Raw genomic sequence first — 24374 nt, forward strand, 5'->3', positions numbered from 1 at the left:
CTTTTATTGGGTCCACCACCTAGTCAGGTCCTCCAGATTCTCATTCCTCTGCTGGGTGAACTTCTCGTTAAGGAAGCCCACCAGCTGCTCCGTCGACCATTGAGAGGGCAGGGCCGATCCCTGACCCTCCGCCATCTGCACCTGTGTCAAAGGCACAACTCCAGCTTTCTCCAACTGTTCCTTTCTTTTTAAACCACTTCTGGTCCACGAATCGATCCACCGGTGGGATACTCTCTCCTACCACCCCTCCTGCACCTTTTTAAATCAACAAATCCACCCCTTAGCCGGGGAAAGGTCTGAAAATTCCATCACGAGCGGGAGCCACCAAATATGCGACCACTCACATCATGGCTGCCACCGGAAGTCCTATGGTTTTCTTCGTCGTGACAACTTTGTCTTTGCCTTAAACTGGGAATATGTCACAAAATAAACCAACAAAATTAACTTTGTCATGCACAGCTTGCCATGTCTGTCCCTAATTCAGTGCCTATTAAGAGTGCGTCTCTATGAGTTGAAGCTAACTAGTTATTTTAGTGTCAGGCCAGATTAAATACAATTGAACATTATTACTGCGTTCCAGATTATCAATGGACCAGGTCAAATGAAATCAACAAATCCTGCATTGCTTTGAGAATATATTGGATCATGCAATATTTGTGTCTAAATAGTAAATCCATTTATTTTTCTGGAATCACTCTCCCAATCTTTTAACACTTGGGGAGTTGAATGGAGAGTTGAAGGTGTTGAATGAGATGAGAGGAATTTCCTCATATCCTCACTCACTGAAATACTTTGTGAATAACTCTGAACTTAAAGTTAAATACCTTTTGAAACAAATCAGTAACTCTGAACGACAAAGTACTTTAAAAAAAAACATATTTCCACAGAAACATTGAGATTAAATGGTCTATACACGAGGAAAGGGCACTTGTACACGAAGCGCCCAACCGATCGGGTGGAAGGAAAGGGAACCCGCAACAGTCCCGCGCTGCGCGGGCGCGCGCCTCCATCCATGCACGCGCGTTCCAGGTTTCGCGGCGAGTTTTCTCCGGGAGCGGTTCACGTGCTCAGAACGCGGTGTCAATCACAAGCCCCGCTGCCCGACTGCTGCTGAGCGGAGGCAAGACAACGCGCGCTCCGGGTCTTAAAGGGGCCCTGCTCTGAAAATACTGCAGGCTTTTATTCCCATGCAGGAACAATTCGGCGGGTTGTACGTCATGTACTCCAATTGTTTGGGTTTGCTTTCGGTAATTATTATCCTTGAGCGAGCAGGGGAATTGTAAAGAAATGATTTTAGTGGTACCGGACCACAGTTAAGTACACCACTTTTTGTGGGCCTGCTGGGGGCAGATATAGCAGAAGCCAGGAAGCTCTTTGTGATGCTTCCAGTGTCGAGCCATTGCGCTTCAGAACAGTCAGACCTTGTTTCCAACTCAGGCTCATTTTCTCGTAGATTCACCTGGATCTTTTCTTCCTTGAAGCATATATGTTCGAAATTATTCAGCAGCAAATTAAGTCAAGCAGTATCAGAGAGAGAGAGAGAGAGAGAGGGAGAGAAAAAAGGTTTAAATGTTTTGGGTCAATGCCTTTAAGCAATTTACCTTTACTTCCACCCCCCCCCCCCCTTCCTCAGATTTTCCTGCTCTGCTGAGCCTTGCGTTTGGCCCGAACATGGTAGATTATGGATTTGAGACGGCTCAGATCTTCTGAAGACTAGGAACAGCACCTCCAGAATTTGTCAGAACCCTTTAAGCTGGATTTTGCAGTTCGCAGCCAAGCGACGCAACTCACCACTGACCCTGAAGAAAATAAGTTGCTTGTACAAAAATCTAGCAAACTGAGTGGTGCGGATTTCACCATTTCCAACCTCACTTTTGAATCCAGGGTGAAGTCAAGGGAATCTTCAGGCACCCAGCAACAGTGATGTCATCAAGCGGGGTAAGCAGTCAATCACATTGAAGAATTCTAACAGTAAAGCTGGTAGTAAATGTGCTAATTGTCCTCTTTTTAATTATAATTTTTACAACACCAGGTTAAAGTCCAACAGGTTTGTTTCGATGTCACTAGCTTTCGGAGCGCTGCTCCTTCCTCAGGTGAATGAAGAGGTCTGTTCCAGAAACACATATATAGACAAATTCAAAGATGCCAAACAATGCTTGGAATGCGAGCATTAGCAGGTGATTAAATCTTTACAGATCCAGAGATGGGGTAACCCCAGGTTAAAGAGGTGTGAATTGTACCAAGCCAGGACAGTTGGTAGGATTTTGCAGGCCAGATGGTGGGGGATGAATGTAATGCGACATGAATCCCAGGTCCCGGTTGAGGCCGCACTCATGTGTGCGGAACTTGGCTATAAGTTTCTGCTCGGCGATTCTGCGTTGTCGCGGGTCCTGAAGGCCGCCTTGGAGAACGCTTACCCGGAGATCAGAGGCTGAATGCCCTTGACTGCTGAAGTGTTCCCCGACTGGAAGGGAACATTCCTGCCTGGTGATTGTTGCGCGATGTCCGTTCATTCGTTGTCGCAGCGTCTGCATGGTCTCGCCAATGTACCACGCTTGAGGTAGACAACGTTGGCCGAGTCGCACGAGTATGTACCGCGTACCTGGTGGGTGGTGTTCTCACGTGTAATAGTGGTATCCATGTCGATGATCTGGCACGTCTTGCAGAGATTGCCATGACAGGGTTGTGTGGTGTCGTGGTCACTGTTCTGAAGACTGGGTAGTTTGCTGCAAACAATGGATCGTTTGAGGTTGCGCGGTTGTTTGAAGGCAAGTATTGGGGGTGTGGGGATGACCTTGGCAAGATGTTCATCGTCATCAATGACGTGTTGAAGGCTGTGAAGAAGATGACGTAGTTTCTCCGCTCCGGGGTTCCGCACACATGAGTGCGGCCTCAACCGGGACCTGGGATTCATGTCGCATTACATTCATCCCCCACCATCTGGCCTGCAAAATCCTACCAACTGTCCTGGCTTGGTACAATTCACACCTCTTTAACCTGGGGTTACCCCATCTCTGGATCTGTAAAGATTTAATCACCTGCTAATGCTCGCATTCCAAGCATTGTTTGGCATCTTTGAATTTGTCTATATATGTGTTTCTGGAACAGACCTCTTCATTCACCTGAGGAAGGAGCAGCGCTCCGAAAGCTAGTGACATTGAAACAAACCTGTTGGACTTTAACCTGGTGTTGTAAGACTTCGTACTGTGCTCACCCCAGTCCAACGCCGACATCTCCACATCATAATTATAATTTGCAATAGAGTGAAATTAATGTCTTAAATACATAGGGCGGGTTTAATGGAAAAAAAAGTCCCGCTTCGGATGTGTTTAGCGGGGTGTTTCCTGCCATTTGCAACACTGAGTCCTGCTATTAAATGGGACTCTGCTTCTTTTCCCCAAGGACCTTGGTGAGGCCATGCCTGGAATAGTGTGTGCAGTTTTGGTCTCTTTATCTGAGGAAGGATGTACAAGCTATAGAGGGAGCACAGCGTAGGTTTACCAGACTGATTCCTGGGATGGTAGGACTGACGTACGAGGAGAGATTGAAACGGTTAGGATTGTATTTGCTGGAATTCAGAAGAATGAGGGGGATCTCATAGAAACTGATCAGGAGAGATGCAGGAAGGATGTTCCCGGTGATGGGTGTATCCAGAACCAGGGGTCACAGTCTGTAGACCATTTAGGACAGGGATAAGGAGAACTTTCTTCGTCCAGAGAGTGGTGAACCTGTGGAATCCGTTATCACAGGAAGTAGTTGAGTCCAAAACATTGTATGGTTTCAAGAAGCAGCTAGATCTAGCACTTCGGGCAAAGGGGTAAAAGGATATGGGGGAAAGCGTGATTAGGCTATTGAGTTGGATGATCAGCCATGATCACAATGAATGAATGATGGACTCCTGCTCCTTATTTTCTACGTTTTTATGTTTTCGGGCCTCGGCGAGGAACCCCCGACAACGCCACACTTAGACTGCTTTCCTGCACTAACAAGCTCAAAAATGGTGCCCTGATCTTTTGACCCCCAGCAGTGGTATCTGGACCCCCAAACACCCTTATCTACCAATCAGGGGCCCCCTGCACCCCACCCCACCTCATGAGGGCAGGGCACCCTCGGGCCCGATCCTCGGCACAGGCAAGATGCCACCTGGGCACCCTGGCAGTGCGTTTGCCAGTCTGGAAGTGCCATCTAGGCACCCTGGCATTGCCAGGATGACACCCAGCTGACATTGTCAGGGTGCCATACTGGAAGTGCCATGGTGCCCGAGTGTAAACATGAGTGCCAGGGTACCACCCTGCCCAGAGCCTGACTACCCCGAAGCCCCTGTTATGCCTGGTCCATGTTTTTGGAAACCAGTGCTAAATGGCACCACAGCGAGATCTCCGAGGTGAGGCCATTTGATTCTGTGCCTTGGGTAACTCTAGCGCAGGCCTATTCAAGCGAGACTAACTGCTCACTTGAATATGCAAATCTGGAGCACAACAAGTGAGGGCAAGAGCCCGGTTGCGACGCCTCGCGAGATTTCATGAAGCTAACCCACCCAGACATTCTAGGTACGCACTCATTTGCCTCCCCGGTAGACTTGGTGGGGGAGCACTTCGACCCGAAGCCGTCGTTGATAGTGCACCATTTCTAGTTCCACATGGCCATCCAGGGCCAGGATGAAAGTATCAGCGAGTTTCTGGCCTGCCTCCGGACCTGTGAGTTTGGCCCAACCCTGGGCAAAGCATTACGCGACTGGTTAGTATGTGGGATCCGTGATGCGGCCGTGCAAAGAAAACTACTTGCCGAGGCAAGTTTCTACCTCCAAAGAGCCCTGGAAATTGCAATATTCAGGCAAAGCGGCGAACAGGGTGTCCAAGAACTCCAGGGGATGACGGTGTTCAATGTACCCCGCTAGAATCGAGGAACCCATTCCCCAGCATTGGAACACCTACATGCCAGGGGCGAGAATCTGGAAAAGGCCCCAGGGACACTGCCGGACCTTTACCCCTGACCGGGAGGACCGGGAATATGATTACTGGCCTGCAGTGGACGCAAGTATCAGGGGCACAAGAGGAGCCTCCCACCCACCATACTGCCCAGTGTGACCGCCCTGCCCGTGACAGGACCCACTACATGGGTAACGATAACGAACGGTACCAACAACATTGTGTCACGGCACTAAAGATCGCTCGCATCCAAATCTTGCTCCAGGTGAACGGCCACGTGAACCGCATAGAACTTGATTCGGGAGCTGCATGTGTCATTCATCGCCATATCTTTTGACTGCATAACTTCTGGGATTCATCTGCTGATTCTCTAGGAAACCAACACAAGGCTAGCGACCCACATGGAACCTTTTGCGTTTGCGTGCACGATCATTGTCCCTGTTGCAAAAGGCCGGCAGTCAGACAATTTAACACTGGTCGTTGTACATGGGTGCGGCCCGAGCCTGTTGGGGCGTGACTGGCTCCGGCACCTTCGCTTAGACTGGCTGAGGGTTTGCCAAATGCACACATAGCCCCAAAGGCATATTGGCCAGATTTCTGATTGTATTGCAGGAAGGTTTGGGCATCATCAGGGGGGGCCGTAGCCCGAATAAGCGTGCACCCCATGGTCCAACCACCCTTTTTCTGCACCCACCCAGTTCCATATGGTTTGAGTGCAAAGGTAGATGCGGAGTTGGACCACATGGAGAACCTGGGGATCATAAGACTTGTACAATTTTTCAACTGGGCACCGCCGGTTGTACCGGTAATAAAGCCCGACGGGTCACTGCGTATCTGCGGGGATTATAAAACAGTAAATCGAGTATCACACTTGGATCATTATCCAGTCCCCAAGATCGAGGATCTGTATGCCAAGCTCAGGAGTGGCCTTCCATTCACTAAGCTAGATATGAGCCATGCGTATTTCCATTTGGTCCTGGCCCCTGGGTCAAGAAGATTTGTCACCATCAACATGCACTGGGGGCTCTGAGTACACCTGGCTACCATTTGGGGTCGCCTCACCATGTGCAATATTTCAGAGGATCATGGAAACATCTTGAGGGGGTTACCGCACGTGGCGGTCTACTTAGACAGATGTGTTGAGAACCGGTTCATCCAACCAGGAGCACCTCCGAAACTTGGCAGAAGTACTTCAATGCGTTGGGGCGTCCCCTCTGCCGAGAGAAGCGCGTTTTCATTGCAGTTGAGGTGGTGTACCTTTGGTACCGCATGGACCGCCACAGTATGCATTCCATGGGGGAGAAGGTCCAGGCCATCCGCCGAGCCCCAATGCCAGGGGGGGCCATTGAATTTCAGGCTTTCCTGCAGCTGGTCAAGTTCCTCCCAGGGTTGGCCACACTATTGGCTCTCTATAAACTGCTTAAAAAAAAAAAAAGGACAACTCCTGGCATGGGGGGCCGAGCAACAGGCAGCATTTGCCAGAGTAAACCAGCAGCTTTCTTCTTCAAGACTGCTTACTTATTTTGGCCCTTCGCGGCCACTTTTACTGACCTGCGTTGCATCCCCCTTATGGCATCGGGGCTAAGCTAACCCACGTAATGGAAGATGGCTCCGAGCGACCTAAGCCATCAGGTTTGCGTCTAGGATAATGGCCGATGTCGAAAAATGATGCGTGCAGTTTTTCCAATTAAGGGGCAATTTAGTGTGGCCAATCCACCTACCCTGCACATCTTTGGGTTGTGGGGGTGAGACCCACGCAGACACAGGAATAATGTGCAAACTCCACATGGACAGTAACCCCGGGCCGGGATTGAACCTGGGTCCTCGGCGTCATGAGGCAGCAGTACTAACCACTGCACCACCATACCGCCCTCCCTTACAACCTCTGACCAAGCACTGAGGCAGGTTGTAATGTTGTGAACGTGTTTATTGTGAGTAAGTGAACATGTATAAATGCAGGTTTGTGCCCTAGCCCCTAACCTATGTGCTGGACCCGTTGTAACTTAACTAGGTGTCTACTTTTCTGGCCTTATGGGCTGTGCCTAGGTGGATCCCCAGGCGGTACACCGGAGTGGAGGCAGCCTGCTGCGATTCCCGTCCTGTGACCTGAGACCCTTTTGGCGGCCATCTTCATGAGATCGCCCACAGCAGCCACTACAGGAGGGCACCAGACAGGGCCACTGAGCATACTGCTAGCATAGGAAGCGCCAGCCTTCTGTGCCCGTGGCAGCAGGGACAGGCGCTAGGGCTAGAAACTCCAATGGGGCCAGGGGTGCGGAGGACAGGGTGCCAGGGGGAATGGGCGAAGGGGAAAGGGGACATGCGGGGGCAGGATGTGCAGCGCAGGACAGGGCCACCGTGTAGCCCGGTGGACCAGTTTGGGCACGGGGGTACTCACCATGCTAACATGTCTGACCGTCACGCCCTACAGACAATGGACTTCAGAATTCAACCAGGATTGGTGGCCTTCAGGGCGGCACGGTGGCGCAATGTTTAGCACTGCTGCCTCATGGCACTGAGGACCCAGGATCGACCCCAGCCCCAGGTCACTGTCCCTGTGGAGTTTGCGCATTCTCCCCTTGTCTGCATGGGTCTTACCTTCACAACTCAAAGATGTGCAGGGTAGGTTGATTGGTCACGCTAAATCGTCTCTTAATTGGACAAAAATGTTTTATTTAAAAAAAAAAAAGGATTGGTGGCTTTCATCCTAGTCGCCGCAGACCTAGGGATGCACTGGGGCTGGAGCTGCTCGAGGAGGACTTTGCAAGGTGGAGCCTGCTCCAAGGAACAGGAGGCAGTCTGTGAGGATGGAGAACCGGCTGCCCAAAAGGCCGAGGAGGAGGTGGAAAGGAAACGCCTCATCTGGCTTTGTGAGTACCGGCAGCGCCTGTCATTCAAGGACCTGCCGGACCGGGCATGCTGTTGAAGACTCCGGCTTAGCAGGGGGACAGTGCGACATATCTGCCATTTCATGGCACAGCTGGCACTGCGGGGGAATGGGAGAGATCACCCACTTCTGGTGGCCGTCAAGGTGACGGTCGTCCTGAACGTATATACCACGTGATCCCTCCAGGCGGCGAGTGTGGACCAATCCGAGATTGCACGGGTACATCCATGCCATCATGGAGGCCCTATATGCCTTGTCGGCACAATACATCCATTTCAATGTGGAACGCGCCCACCAGGATGGCTGAGTAGTGGGGTTCGCCACCGTCACTGAGATGCCCCAGGCCCAGGGGGTGATCAACGGCTGCATGTCACCCTACGAGCACCTGCAGATGATAAGCTGATCTTCACAAATTGAACGGGGTTCCACTCTATAAACGTGCCACTGGTGTGTGAGCAGTGTTCACGACGCCTTCATCCTGGCACACTCAACGCTTCCCGGCCTCTTCGAGGGGCCGCAGGTACGGCGGTCCCTCTCCGCTGTTTTCCCTCTCCCGGCGGTTGCGGGCCACCTTCTCCTGGGGCAGGGGGGAGACAGACAATGCACAGTTTAGACAGTCAGACGCATGCAGCTCATGGGGTCGATAGCTGGTGGCCTTCGTGGCCAGGGCACCTGGCCATGGCAGCCAGTATGGGTGCTGGCAGGTGGTGCAGGGTGGGGGTCCGGTCACATCCAGGTGGTGGGGAAGGGGTGGGGTTACAGGTGTGTGGGTCGGAGGTTAGTGCCAGGGGCACAGTGCTGCCTACTCAACCTGGCCGCCCTGAGGAGGTTGTACAGTTTTTCACGGTGCTGTTGGCAGTTCCTGACGGTGTTGTCCACGGCGCTGAGCGCCTCTTCCACCTGTGCCCAGGCCCAGAGCACGGCGGCGGGTGGTAACCTGCTTCCCACTCCAGGGTACAGAGTGACCCATCTCTCCTCCACTGCGTCCAGCAGGGTCTCCAGTACAGTATCAGTGAATCGGGATGCTGCTCCTCTTGTTGCCATCTTTTTGGCTGGGATGAGTGTGTGGGGAGTGGAGTGCTTGTATGTGGCTGCAGCTTGTCAGCCTCGAGTGTCAATCCCAATGGCGAATCGGAAACTGTTTTCCATTGAAATCGACCGTGTTCCACATGGCACCGTTGCTAGTCCATTAACGGTTGATGAATTGCTCTGGGGACAGTGCCAATTTTGCTGTCGTAAAACACCACCAATTAAGTCCCAGCGTCAACCACTTTCTGAAATGGAGAATCCCGCCGCAGGTGCTTATTCTTTCATTTGATGTGGACATCGCTGGTGAAGCCAGCATTTGGTGCCCATCCCTCATTAATCCAGTGGCTTGCTAGGCCATTTCAGAGGCTAGGCCATTAAAAAAGTCATAGACATTGTTGTGGATCTGGAGTCACATGTAGGCCAGACCATGTAAGGATGGCAGATTTCCTTCCCTAAAGGGCAGTAGTGAACCAGATGGGATTTTCCGATCGTCGACAATTCTATGATATGGTTCTATGAATAGTTTCATGGTCACTATTACTTTGACAAGCCTCTAATTCCAGATTTTACCAATTGAACTTCGATTCCACCAGCTGCCATGGTGGGATTTGAATTCATGACTTCCCACCTATGGTTCTGGTATTGCAGCTTGCAGATGGAAAATAAATGCCTTCAATGAGATTATAAATTCCTCATGACCGCCATGAGAGGGGCAGTATTGGAGATCATCAGTCATTTGGGACTCCAAGAAATATAGAATTAGTACTACCAGCAGCATTTGGAGGTTTCTCTAGTCAATTGAGTGTGTGATTTGTTGGAACCCATCACTACTTTCACACCTGCAGAAAGGTTATACCAATGCCATTAATGGTAGTCTTAAGGCACAGAGACAAAATAACATTCTTATTTCAGACTCCAAATACAGCAGATGCTGGATATCAGGGCTGGATTCGCTGTTTTTGGGACTGTGTCCCCACACCATTGTAAAAACTGTGGCCTTTCATGACAGACAAACTGGCCTGAAAAGGCCACACATTCATAGCCCTGCAGGGGGCTAGCAGTGAACCACCGGGAATCTCGCAGCTTTTGCTGCAGATACAGGCCCCCCGCATTTCTGGGTCAGAGGTTGCGCATGCACACGGCGGCGGCCTCCAGCGGCCGCACCGTGCTCCATGGTGGACTCGGATCGCGGAGCTGGACCCTCCAAATAGTGCCCCCAATCGGCCACACTCCCGACCCGGACTGAACGTGCAAAATTAGCGCGGTGTCGTATAAGGCCCTCCCTACCCTCCGATTGGACCGCCCCCGACCATGGCGGCTGTGGAGTCTGCAACCGCCACGATAGTATCCCGACCGGCAGGACCATGTTAGATCCACGCTGTTGGGCCTTCGGCCGGGGGTGGAGATTGGCGGAGAGGGCCTCCAGCAATGGCCACAGGCAGGCGATACGCGGCGCGGCGTACTCTCTCAGTACTTTTGGGGTCCTGGGTCCGGCACCGGTCCCGATTCCATGCGGAAAACTGGATTCTCCGCTTTGGTGCGGGCCGCAATTTTGGCGTCGGGGTGCGGAGAATCCAGCCCCTTATTCCGGCATCATCTCGCGAGAGAGAAGCAGAGTTAAGGGGCGCAATTCTCCCATCGGGGGACTAAGTCCCGACGCCGGAGTGAAAACCGGAGTGTTTAACTCCGGCGTCGGAGCCCGCTCCCAGCCCCCTGTTCTCCCGCCCCTAGGGGGCTAGGAGCGACATCGCGTCATTTACGTGCGCTGGGCCTTGGCGACGCGTAAACGCGGCGTCGCGTAAATGACGCGGCCAGTGCCGCATAATTGAAGTCACCAGCGCATGCGCGGTTGCCGTCCTTCCCCGAGGCCGCCCCGCAAGAAGAGTCGGATGGATCTTGCGGGGCGGCGGAGGAAAGGAGGTCCTCCTTCAGAGAGGCCGGCCCGCCGATCGGTGCGCAGACCCCTTTTGAGGCCCCCCCAGTGCAGGACCACCCCCCCCCCCCCCACAGCGTTCCTGCGCTGTTCCCGCCGGAAGCGACCAGGTGTGGACGGTGCCGGCGGGAACCTGTCGTGTTGGGCAGGCCGCTCGGCCCATCCGGGCCGGAGAATCACTGCTCGCCCGTTGCAACGGCGAGCACCGATTCTCCCAGCGGCCAGCCGTGATTCTTGCCGTGCCGGTTGGGGGGGGGCGGTGGGTGGGTGTGGGGGGGGGAGAATTGCGTGCCGGGGCAACGTGGTGGGACTCGTGCGGCGCCCCAGTGATTCTCCCGGGGGGGGGAGAATTGCGTGCCGGGGCAACGTGGTGGGACTCGTGCGGCGCCCCAGTGATTCTCCCACACGGCGTGGGGGGGGGGGGGGGGTGCTGCTCTGTTTCCAACAGCAAATAGTGTTTCAATAGAGAGAGCCAAATTTTACAATTGATTGTTTAAAACCCAGGGGATAGGCCAAGGCCAATAGTGCAGAAAAACACCAAGTTTGGAAACGTAGCTGAGAAGATGAGGTAAATTTAAGTTTAAATGTTGACTTATACCAGGTCTGCTGATAAAGGTAAAGGCTTGGATTTACCATTCTGGAGCCTAAGTGGTCCTGCCAGTGGGGAATCGGGACTGGTTTCTGCTAATCTGGGAATGGGGCCCAGTGTGAGACTCTCCCCTTAACTGAGCAAATATAAGCATTCTGTCAGAATCCCGTTATCGGGCTGCCATTTTGAGCTAAGCCCGATCCCAAGCTGCCCCCCACTGCACAATTCTAATCCTGCTCCCCCCCCCCCCCCCCCCCCCCCCCCCCCCACCACCACCACCACCAACCACCACCACAATAACGTGTTCCCCCCACCACAGCAAGCACGTGTGAGGGTGACCCCACTGATCCCTCTCTCTCCCCCCGGCCATTGGAGACCCGCCATCAAAGACCCCCATCAGTCACTCCGCCTGAAAGCTGAAGAGCAGTCCAGGCAATACAGTGCAAGATAACTACATTTTCACTTTCCCTTACCTAACCCGTGCTGCCTCAGACAAAAGTGTTTAAAGTAGAAGCTGGTACAAGTGCAGAGGCTACCTCAAAAGCGTGTGAAAGTGCTTCAAATCCCTTGACAGCCTTTGAAATACAAAACTCCCATTCAATTTCACACAGCAATATATTTCACGAGCCAGTTATTGACAGTTTTATTAGTCCAGAAAGAGGTGCTTGGTGGGTTGTTCATCTACCTTTCCCTTCACACTCAAATGCATCTCCATTACCCTGCTTTGATGATACCCACAATGTTTATAACATTCTTGCGATGATTGACAGCTTCTCACCACACTAAAAGAAGCTTAACGGCTTAGGCCACCTGTGGGGGATCGGAACACATTCCAAACCTGTTTTTGTGGGACACTCCACCCGCCCGATCGGGAATCCCAATCGTGACTTTGGGCATCGGAGAATCCACCCCAAGGTTTCATGGTGGGAGATACCAAGATTTCACATTTTGTGGATTGGAGGCTGCTGAAGGAGAGAGAGGTTTCCATAATTTTGACCATTTGGGAAAGATTAACTTTGAATAAAAGAATTTTGTATTCAATCTTGATTTCAATGCAGTGAAGATGGTCTGTGCTCAGGGGTCTGTGCTGGGACCATATCTTTCCACAATATACATTTAATGATCTGGAAGAAGGAACTGAAGGCAGATGACTGTGGATGCTGGAATCTGAAACCAAAGAGAAAATGCTGGAAAATTAAGTTTTCAGATGATACAAAGATCTGTAGAGTGATAGGTAGTATTGAGGGCAGGCTGCAGAAGGATTTGGACAGGCCAGGACAATGGGCAATGACGTGGCAGATGGAACACAATGTGGAAAAGTGCGGATATGCACTTTGGAAGGATGAATGGAGGCAAAGACTATTTTCTAAATGGGGAAATGCTTACGAAATCAGAAGCACAAAGGGACTTGGGAGTCCTTGTTCATGATTCTCTTAAGGTTAACGTGTAGGTTCAGTTGGCAGTTAGGAAGGCAAATGCAATGTTCGCATTCATGTCGAGAGGACTAGAACACAAGAGCAGGGACGTACTCCTGAGGCTGTATAAGACTCTGGTCAGACCCCATTTGGAGTATTGTGAGCAGTTTAGGGCCTCGTATCTAAGGAGGGGCTGGCCTTGGAAGGGTCCAGAGGAGGTTCACAAGAATGATCCCTGGAATGAACTTGTCGTATGAGGGACGGTTGAGGACTCTGGGTCTGTACTCGTTGGGAGTTCAGAAGGATGAGGGGGCTATCTTATTGAAACTTACAGGATACGGTGAGGCCTGGATAGAATGGATGTGGAGAGGATGTTTCCACTTGTAGGAAAAACTAGAAGCAGAGGACACAGTCTCAGACTAAAGGAACGCTCCTGTTTTACAGAGATGAGGAGGAATTTCTTCAGCCAGAGGGTTGTGAATCTGTGGAACTCTTTGCCGCAGAAGGTTGTCGGCCAAATCACTGAGTGTCTTTAAGACAGAAATAGATAGGTTCTTGATTAATAAGGGGATCAGGGGTTATGGGGAGAAGGCAGGTGAATGGGGATCAGAAAAATATCAGCCATGATTGAATGGCAGAGCAGCCTCGATGGGCCGAGCGGACAATTCTGCTCCTATGTCTTATGGTCTTATGATCTAAGATACAAAGCAAAGGAAGTGTGTAGAATGGTGCATTTGGAGAAAAAGCAGGTTTTACTAAGGCCATAACTGCAGTGGTATTGATAAAAGCAAATTACTGTGGATGCTGGAATCTGAAACCAAAGAGAAAATGCTGGAAAATCTCAGCAGCTCTGGCAGCATCTGTAGGGAGGGAAAAGAGCTAACGTTTCGAGTCCAGATGACCCTTTGTCAAAGTGGTATTGATAAAATTGGGCAAGGATGGAGCAGGTGGGCAGAGAATGCAAAAGGCAGGAAAGGGTGTACTGGAGGCTCTCAGGATATTCAAAATGTAATAACCGTGAGAGGTTATGCAACAGAGTAATCAAATGGAAACTGGTATTTGTACTACCGAGGACACAAACTCAGCAAACCATTATAGAAAACCTGAAGAAATCAAAGTTTGCATTTTCTGTCTAGAAGTAAGAATTGAAGTTACCAAATGGTTAGATGAACCTGCTTAATTTACAGTTATAATTTTACCCGTAAGAACTTAGCATGTCCATTATATAGGTTCACATGATGTGGCGCACAGAGATTATATTGGACAAAGTAAGAAAAGTCCTGCAGCAGAAAGGGTATACGGATATTGAATGCATCGGCCAAGGTGGATTCAGTATTGTATATAAGGTAGGTGAAGTTATTTTGTTTGTAAGTAGAGCCTTTCATTTGTTTGAACTATTTTGAATGGCAGGAGAGTCCGTACCCAGAGAACAGTGATATAAGATAATTAGCAAATTAAGATGGGGCAGCATTTGTTTAATGCATTTGTTTATTGCTTGAATGGGTGATGGAAGCAGATTTAATAGCAACTTTCAAAAGGGAGTTGGATATATACTTGGGGGAGAAAAATGGGAAGACATTGAAAAAGAAATAAAAATCTCGGGTGTACTTTCATTTAAATAGTTTGAACCCTGCCCGCCAAGGACAGCGGGAGATTATCCCACCTCTGTAAGTTGGACTTGACACCATCAAGCAGACTAGTATAATTTAAATTCTGAAGTAAGTCCTAATTGTGGGCCACCCGGATCCCTAGATAATGAAAGCTAGTCTTGGCAAGGCAAAAAGGTAGCGTTCCCAGTTGGGTTCTGCTCCCCAGGGGGTTGACCGGGAAGCATTCGTTCTTATCCAAGTTCAACTTGTACACAGAGAAGGAGCCAAAACTCCAAAGCAGCTTCATTATCTCGTCCATAGAGGGTACTGGGTCAGAATATAGCGAAGTAGGTCATCCGTGTAATGGCAAACCCGATGCTTCACCCCCGCCCCCCCCTCCATTTCCCCCTGATTTATCCTCCTCCACTTAACAGAGGGCATCAACGCTATAGCAAGTGTTCTATTATCAAGGCGAATAGGAGTGGAGACAGTGGACACCCCTGTCTCGTACCCCTATTCAATGGGAAGTCGCCAGAGTTAAGAGCATTCATATGAACATTCTCAGTGGGGGCCCTGTACAATATTGAATCCAAGAGATAAACTTGTGACCAAATCCAAACCCCCCCAAGAATCTCAAAAAGATATTCCCACTCTACGCTACAAAACACCATTTCGGCATCTAGGGAAACAATCACCTCCGGTTCCGGTATGGAGGTGGGAGAAAAGGATAACATTTAGCAGGCAACGCATGTTGGCCGACAATTGCTGACCCTTAACGAAGCCTGTCTGATCCTCCCAGATCACCTCTGGGAGGCAGGGCTCCAGCCACAGGGCCAGCATTGGCAAGAAACTTTTTTTTTCTTTCTTTTTTTAAAAATTTAAAGTATGCAATTCATTTTTGTTTCCAATTAAGGGGCAATTTAGCGTGGCCAGTCCACCTACCCTGCACATCTTTGGGTTGTGGGGCTGAGGCCCACACAGACATGGGGAGAATGTGCAAACTCCACACAGACAGTGACCTGAGGCCGGGATCAAACCAGATTCTCGGCGCCATGAGGCAGCAGTGCTAACCACTGCACCACCATGCTGTCACTTTGGCAAGTAACGTAATGTCCGCATTTAAGAGTGAGATTGGTCTATATGACCCACACTCTGTTGGGTCTTTGTCCTTCTTGCGAATCAAGGAGATAGAGGCCTTTGTGAGGGTGGAGGGCAACAAACCCTTGGTGAAGGAATCATTAAACATATCCATTATTAAAGGTACCAACTACTCCGCAAACTTCTTAAAAACTTCTTAAAATTCAGTGGGGAAGCCATCTCAACCAGCAGCTTTACCAATTTGCATCAACCCAATGCATTTCACGATTTCCTCTGGGCCCAATGGGGATTCCAACACCTTGTTCCTCTCCCCCCTCCACAGTTGGGATGGATGAGCTGTCTTAAAAAGTCAGTCATGACCGATCCCTCAGCCGAAGATTCCGATTTATATAGACCCTGATAAAATGATTCAAAAGTAATATTGACCTGAGGAGGGATAGAAACCAGACTGCCACACGAGTTGCTTACCTGTACAATCTCCCAGGAAGCTGCCTACCGCTTCAGCTGGTGAGCTAAGGACGACTGGCCTTCTCCCCGTATTCATAAACATACCCCTCGAGTGGCGCAGCTGGCCCACCACGCTGTCCGCTGACAACTCGTGTGTCAGCAGCTTTTTCCTTCTTGCCGACAACTCCGGGGTTGAGCAAGTAAGTTTTGGTGGTCCACCTCAAGGAAACAGTCCATCAACCTCTGCCGCTCCACCCTCATTCTCTTCACCATGTGAATTTTATAGGAGGCAATCTCCCCCGAGGACCTCTTTAAGGGCTTCCCACAGCATAGAAGGCGAGATTGACTCATTTTCATTACATTTTATATATTTCCCAATGACGGTGGACATGCGTTCACAAAATTTCTTGTCCACTAATAATGCCTTGTCCAATCTCCATGCTGGGAGGGTTTGGCACTCTTGTGCCAAAGTGTGGGGCATGATCCAAAATCACAATCGCTGAGTAAAGCCGCCACCACAGAAGGGAAGAGAGACCTATCCACCACAAAGTAAATAGATCCGCAAGTATATCTGATGCACATGTGAGAAACATGAAATGTTGTGCTATCACCTGGGTGAAAAAAGCAGCAAGGAACCACCCCTTCCATCTGCTCCATGCAAAATATCAAACCTCTGGCCACTCCTCATGGAGTCAGAGATTTGGGCTTAAACCGATGCAGACTGTGGTTCAGAACACAATTTTAAGTCCCCACCCAAAATAAGCTGATGCAAATCCAAATCTAGGAGGGAGACCAGTAAATTATAAATAAAATTCATATTGTCCCAGTTTGGAGCATAGACATTAAACAGAACCACCAGAGTCCCCGCCAAGGAGCCACAGACACTAATATGTCTACCATTGGGGGTAGGCCAAGATCCAGTGGCAGAAAATTGAACCCTTTTATTGATTAATATTTCCGCAACCCTGGCCCTACCATCGAAGCCCGAATGAAAGACTTGGCCCACCCAACCCTTCCGCAGCCTTGTCTGGTCTCTGGCCCGCAAATGGGTCTCCTGGCAAAACACCATGTCGGAATTTAAACTCTTAAGATGAGCAAATACTCTCAATGTTTTCACTGGGCCACTCAACCCCCTGATATTCCAGGTGACCAAATGAATTTGGGGTCTCCCACCCGCATTCATTCTCAGTCAGCCATTTCCACCAAGGGAGATTCCCCAACAGATATAAAAAAGGTACAGCAACCAGGCCCACCCAAGATGGTGCCAAACCAAATCACAAAACTGAACAAAGAAAAATCTGCAGTCACCGTCAGCAAACTACCCCCTGTCCTCGCCCTCTGATACATCCCCACCCAAATATGCACACGGGTAACAGCAAGATGGACATAAACAACAAAAATCTACTTCCAACAAACCTAAATCTAAACAAAACAAGAAATCTGAGCTCTATTGAAAAACAGAACTACTATAATGAGCTGCAGTCAATCCTTGGTGTTAGCTAACTCTTAGGTTAGCAGGGCGACTTCCAATTAGAGTGAAGAAAAATGGTTACACATAACAAGATATTAAAACCCATAAGCCCACAAACCATTGGATCTCCAACAGAGAGCTGTATACTTTCATAACAATCAGAACAGAACTCCACATAGGACTAAAACCCAGACCTGAGCCAAACGGTAAAGATTCAACCCCAACAAGAACAGGAAATGCAAAAATAAACATGGAACCCAAACAATTCTACATGCCCGTTCAACATCCAAAAAGCCCAATTACATCACGCCCAACCTGTGTTTCTTTGCAAAGGAATCCGCCTCTCCTGGAGCATCAAATAAAGAGTCCTTTCCCTCGGAAGTCACTCTTAACCATGCCGGGCACACCACACCAAATTGGACTCCATGTTTGTACACGGTGACCATGACTATGTTGAACGCAGCCTCTTCTTCGTTAGCTCTGCCCCCACACCCTCGTTAAACCTGATGGCATGGCCTTCCCATTTGAAATCGTGATGTTCGCTCGGCCATCTCGGAACCCGCTCTTTCTATTTAAAGCTATGGAACTTCACTATTACCGCACCTCAGAGTGCGGCCTCTACTGGAGTGTACGGGACGTGAATTCATTCTCCCCCACCATCTTCTCAAACATCTCCGCAAAGTACTCAGTGGGAGTTGGGACTTCCATCCCCTCTGGCAGCCCCACATTTCGATAATTTTGCCTCCCGGTTCGATTCTCTAAATCGTTCACCTCGGCCTTCAGCGACCAGAGACATCTCCATGTACAGTGAGACAGTCTGATCTCCATGTCTCGAAAAGGCCACTTCTGTGTCGTGTATCGTAGCTCCATGGGCCTTCACCGTTTTGTTGGTCTTCTCCAGAGCCATTTGGATGGGGCCAAGGCCTCCTCCATCGATTTACGGAGGTTCTCTGATGCAACCCGCCAGTGCTTCTTGAATTATTTCGGCAAGGTACTCAAAAGCACCTCGGCCGTTAGTGGAGTGGCCACTCCCCAAAAGGCTGCCTCCGCCATTTTTTCTGCCATGAGCTCTGAGAGGCCTCCGATTCCATTGATGAACATCTACTGTCCTGCTTTTTTCCCCCCTGGGTTTTCTGGGCATGTCACCTACATAGAATCCGTATCCCATTAATTCTGTGGGTTTTTTTAAAAAAAGGGCAAAAAGTCCAGTACTCCAGCAGGTGCCACCTCATGCATGTCTTCCCCTTACATAACACCACCAGAAGTTCCCTCTATCGATGCCTTTTAATTACTTCCAAGTATCAGTCATTCTGTACATATACTCCAATCACCTAGGTTACTTTTTCTCAGGTATTCCGCAGTCTTGAGGAGAAAGCCTATGCAGTGAAGTGCATCCACCTTGCACACAGTAAGAAATGTGCTGAAAGCACCTTCCTGACTGAGGTGAAGATTCTTTCAAAGCTAAATCACAGGAACGTTGTGCACTATCACCATGCTTGGATTGAAGAACTGGAGCATCCGGTGAATGTTGAATGGATGGAGCAATCTCACAGTGATCCTTGTGACAGTTCGTACGACCCCATCGTGGCAGCAGCACCTCCACTGTGTGAAAACTCTGTAGAGTGGACAGACAGCAACCCAATTGAATGCCAAGGTCAGTGTTATCATTGCAATCTTTAAAAAAAAAATTAATGGGCAAATAATCTTTATCGACACAAGTAGGCTTGCATTAACACTGCAATGAAGTTACTGTGAAAAGCCCCTTGTCACCACATTCTGGCACCTGTTCGGGTACACAGAGGGAGAATTGAGAAATTTCAAATTGCCTAATAGCACGTCTTTCGAGACTTGTGGGAGGTAACCGGAGCACCTGGAGGAAACCCACGCAGATACGGGGAGAACATGCAGACTCCGCACAGACAGAGACACAAGCCGGAAATCGAACCTGGGACCCTGGCACTGCGAAGCAACAATGCTAACCACTGCGCTACCGTGCCACCCCTAAATTAGCATGGCCAATCCACCTACACTACACATCTTTGGGTTGTGGGGTAGAGACCCACGCAGACACGGAGAGAATATGCAAACTCCACACGGAGAGTGATCCGGGGCCGAGATTGAACCTGGGTCCTCAGCGCCGTGGGGCAGCAGTGCTAACCACTGCACCACCGTGCTGCCCGTCTGTAATTCTTAGACTGATTTCCTTTGTCTTTCAGGTGAGATGTTAAACCAAATCTGCCCCCTCAGGTGGACACAGAGGATCCCAGGGCACTATTCAAAGATGAACGAGGGAGTTATCCCTGGCATCCTGGCATATTTATCCCTCAACCACCATCACCAAAACATATTATCTGATCATTTATTTCATTGCTGTTTGTGGGACTCAGCTGTACACACACTGGCCGTCACATTTCCTACATTATAGCTCAAAATAATGATTTGGTTGTGACATGCTTTGGGATGTCACAATGTCATGAAATACCAACTACATACAGATGTTCAGCAAAACATTTCTATTTATTAGAATGTCTGTCATAACAATAAAAGAAGTAATTAATTTCCGACTAATCGCAAATACTGTGTCTTAAAAATTTAAACACACTTCCGGTGGCGGCCATGGAGTGAGTTGTCGCATATTTGGCAGGTCCCACACATAGTGGTCTTTTTGTGGCCTTTAAGCCGGTTTGTAGCAGGAATTTTGGAGGAAAAAGGTGTAGAAGTGAGAGCAGAAGAGAGTGACCCCCTAGTTTATGGAGCTGCAGACCGGAAGTGCCAGGAAAGAAGTGAACCAGTTGGTTGAGGCGAGTGAGGAGTGGACAACGCATGCGGAGATGGCGGACGGGCAGGGTCCGCCCTGCCGGCTCAGCGGTCGATGGACCAGTTGGTGAGTTTCTTGAACGAGAAGTTCACCCAGCAGTGGAAGGAAAGTTTGGAGGATCTGGCCCGGGCGGCGGACTCGATCAAGGAGGTGGTTGATCGCGTGGAGCCGAGACTGGCAGCCCAGGGACATCCAGAGGATGGATGAGCTGGCGGAGGAGCATGAGGAACAGTCCACCTCGATGCCAGCAGAGATGGGACTGATGTGAGACTATACTGCTGACGGAGAGGGGACTTTCAAAGTGGAGGAGAGTTGATGACGGTAGTTGCCCGAGGACGGGCCAGGGGAGGTGCGGGACATGGGCCAAAGACTGGCTTAGGAGAGGTTGTGGTTGATCGGCAGGGACGGGGGCGGGGAACTTGAGGCAACTGAAGGCCGACATGGCCACGTTGCAGGAGACACATCTGAAGATGGGGGGGATCAGATTAGGTTAAGGAAGGGATGGGTTGGACAGGTGTTCCATTTGGGGTTAGACTTTAAAACAAGGGGGTGCCAATCTTGGTTAATAAGCAGGAGGCATTTGAGGTGAGGAATATAGAAGCAGACCCGGGAGGTAGATAGGTTATGGTTGGTGGGAAGCTGGAGGGAATGGCCATGGTATTGGCAAGTATATATGCCCCGCACTGAGTTTGTGAGACGGGTACTGGGGAAGATCCCGGACCTAGAATCACATCGACTGATTATGGGGGGAGATTTCAATACGGTCCTGGATCCAAGGTTGGACCGGTCGAGTTTGAGGTCTGGGAAGGTATCCGCTATGGCGAAGGAGCTTGGGGGGTTGATGGAGCGCGGGGGCGGGGGTCGGTCGATCCGTGGACATTTGGGAGGCCGAGGAGTAAGGTATACTCGTTCTACTCCCATGTGCATAAGGTGTATTCCCGGATAGACTCTCTTGTTCTGGGTAAGACGCTGTTGGCTGAGGTGGTAGATACTGAATATTCAGCAATAGTGGTGTCAGACCACGCCCCGCACTGGGTGGACTTGCAAGTTAGCAAAGGAAAGGCCCAGTGTCCTCAATGGAGGTTGGATGTGGGGCTGCTAGCGGAGGAGGAGGTGTGTGAGCGGGTGAGGGAGGCCATTCGGCGATACGTAAGCATCAATGACTCGGGTGAGGTTTTGACGGGGGTGGTTTGGGAGGCACTGAAGACGGTTATCAGGGGTGAATTCATCTCCATTCGGGCCCAGAAGGAGAAGGCTGAGCAGACGGAGTTGGACAGACTGGTAGGCGAAATTTTACAGGTGGATAGGAGGTATGCGGAGTCTCCGGATGACGGGCTTTCGAAAGAGCGTCAGAGACTGCAGCTGGAATTTGGGCTCCTGTCCACGGGTAAGGCGGAGGGACAGCTGAAGAGGGTAAAGGGGGCGGTGTATGAATATGGGGAAAAAAGCTAGCATGATGCTGGCACACCAGCTGAGGAAACAGGAGGCGGCGAGGGAGATGGGGAAAGTGAGGGATACAGGGGAGAAGGTGGTTCTGGATCCGACAGCGATGAATGATGTGTTTTGGGAGTTTTACAGTAAATTGTATAAATTGGAACCCCCAGCCGGGAAAGAGGGGATGAAGTGATTTCTGGGGGGGGGCTAGAGTTCCCGAGGCTAGATGAGTTGGTGGAGGATTTGCGAGCACCAATTGGGCTTGGGGAAGTAATAGACGGGTTGGGGCAAACGCTGTGGTAGAAGCCCGGCGAATCATGTACATATATTTCTGACGTGTCTGAAGTTGAGGGGATTCTGGTACGGATTTGCAGACGTCTTGTCAGAGGTCCTGGAAGGGAGGGTGACTCCAAGTCCAGCATTGGCAATATTTGGGGTATCGGAAGATCTGGGGGCCCAGAGGGGGAGGGAGGCTGTTGTTCTGGCCTTCTCCTCACTGGTGGCCTGGAGACGGATTTTGCTGGGATGGAGGGACTCGGAGCCCCCGAATCAGGTGTGTGGGTCAGCGATATGGCAGGGTTTCTCAGCCTGGAAAAAAAAATCAAGTTTGCTTAGAATCATAGAATTTACAGTGCAGAAGGAGGCCATTCGGCCCATCGAGTCTGCACTGGCTCTTGGAAAGAGCACCCTACTCAAGCCCACACCTCCACCCTATCCCATAACCCAGGAACCCCCCTAACCCAAGGGCAATTTAGCATGGCCAATCCACCTAATCTGCACATCTTTGGACTGAGAGGAAACCAGAGCACCCGGAGGAAACCCACGCAGGCATGGGGAGAAAGTGCAGACTCCGCACAGAGTGACCCAAGCCGGGAATTTAACTTGGGACTCTGGAGCTGTGAAGCAACTGTGCTACCGTGCTGCCCAATGGCAATGGCACGCAATTGCTGAGGGCAAAGGAAACGCTACAAGGACCCTCTGAAAGCCTCCCTAAATAAATGCGACATCCCATCGACATGTGGGAATCGCTCGTCTTAGAACTCACAAACTGGAAACGCATCCGCGATGGTGCCAATCAACTCGAGCATCACGGGGTGGAGCAGGTGGAAGCTAAGCATAAACAGCAAAAAGAGAATGCAGAATCCAAAGCGTCCCACCCACCTCATTAAACATCACCTGCCAAACCTGTGGCAGAGTCTGTGGATCCAGGTTTGGACTATTCAGCCACTGTAGAACCCAACAACCCCACTCTCTTACTTAACTCTTTCACTGTCTATTGATATGTTTGTATTATTCTTGGAATTATACAGCACACTGGTATGTTTGTATTATTCTCGAAATTATGCAGCTCACTGATTTACAGTAGAACAGTTGTAAAGGAATTCCACGCAAGTTTAAATTATAGGGTTGCATTCATGGCAAAAAAAAAAGTCTACAATCAATGCAATCTTGTTTAACAAAACACAAATTTGGGTTGGACAAGTACAATTTGATAAAAATAACCAGATCCCAATGCTGCTGCAGGGAAAGTTATAAAAACAGTGACAGTTGGTCAGATTACATTGCCCAGAGTGAACAATGATCCATATTAACATTTGGATCTCACTAGCATTGTTTTCCAAGCTGAAGTGTGTGCATGCACATCTCTCGGTTTGAGGGAAAAGAAAATGGATGGAGGTATTACAAAAATAACAAAACAATCAGTTTGAAAACCTTAGTTGCATTCAGGTTTTTAAAAAAAAATCATACACTCAATTCTGTCTGATCGCCAACACTTGCTAAATTGTAATCAACAACCTTTGGTAACCATAACTCAATTCGGGGATTTGCCCGGAGGTGGTAGCCGTTCATCGACTTCTACATCAGCAGTAAGCGGGGGGTAGGAAAATGGGAGGCATTGTAGTGTAAGACAAGGACAGGGAACTTAATATACGGATAATTAGGAAATAGGGTGGGGGTATAGGGGATATTATTCTTATATTTTTTTGCGTGTATCGGCTCGCGCGGTTGTTTAAGAAATGTTAAAGTGTTTAAACTGTGAAAATTACAAATGCTTCAATAAAATATTTTCTAAAAAAAAAGCAAAATACTGCAGATGCTGGAGATCTGAAATAAAACCATAAAACACTGTTAACCCTTCACGATCTTGCGATTCACACTGACTGTTGTGAAATGAAAAAATTTTTTTTCAGACGCTGATTCTATCGCAGACAATCAATTGTCTGTACCTCCAGCTACAAAACTCAAACTTCCAGCAGGTGTTGTCGAGGAATTAAAGATGGGAAGCACTGAGGCTGAACGCTTAAGTGAAGTTCAGGAAACAGTAGTGAGTGTTTCATCCCAATTCTGTAGTTGCCTGTTAGTGATTGATGATCAGTGTAGGGACACAAGGGTGCCTCCATCATGTGGCATGTTCTGAAAGAGGTTAGATGCAAATAAGAAACTCTCTACCCAGTCGGTGAGATTTTCTGCGCCTCCCCTCGTATTTTGCGGCGGCGGGGGTGGCCCGCCACTGACTGGTGACGGGACCTTCTGGTCGTAATGCTGTCAACTGGGTTTGCTGTTTTATGCACCCTCCCCACAAATGGGAAGCCGCAGCGGGGGTTTGCTTTCGGTGGGACCGCCGGTGGGAATGGCTGGAATATTCCAGCCAGAGTCAACAATTCCAGGTACTTCACTTTATGAAGAATATAAAAATCTTGGTGCGGGTTCCGAACAGAATGGTGCCAGGAACAA

The 24374-nt window shown here is 49.7% G+C and overlaps 1 protein-coding gene across 3 annotated transcripts in view; it reads left to right on the forward strand.

Moving 5' to 3' along the window:
• Positions 1-1088: 1088 nt before the first annotated feature.
• LOC140426573 (eIF-2-alpha kinase GCN2-like) overlaps positions 1089-24374 on the forward strand; it is a 130208-nt gene continuing 106922 nt past the window's right edge. For all 3 annotated transcript variants that reach the window (XR_011948234.1, XM_072511509.1, XM_072511511.1), the window contains exons 1-5: positions 1089-1247; positions 1634-1938; positions 14011-14127; positions 18737-19040; positions 23831-23964. Coding sequence is in view for 2 of the 3 variants with exons in the window: in XM_072511509.1 (XP_072367610.1) it covers positions 1924-1938; positions 14011-14127; positions 18737-19040; positions 23831-23964 (570 nt within the window). In the remaining variant the exon portion in view is untranslated. The remainder of the gene's footprint in view (positions 1248-1633; positions 1939-14010; positions 14128-18736; positions 19041-23830; positions 23965-24374) is intronic.

This window comes from Scyliorhinus torazame, chromosome 7 (genome assembly GCF_047496885.1).
Source record: "Scyliorhinus torazame isolate Kashiwa2021f chromosome 7, sScyTor2.1, whole genome shotgun sequence".
NCBI classification, from domain to species: Eukaryota; Metazoa; Chordata; class Chondrichthyes; order Carcharhiniformes; family Scyliorhinidae; genus Scyliorhinus; species Scyliorhinus torazame.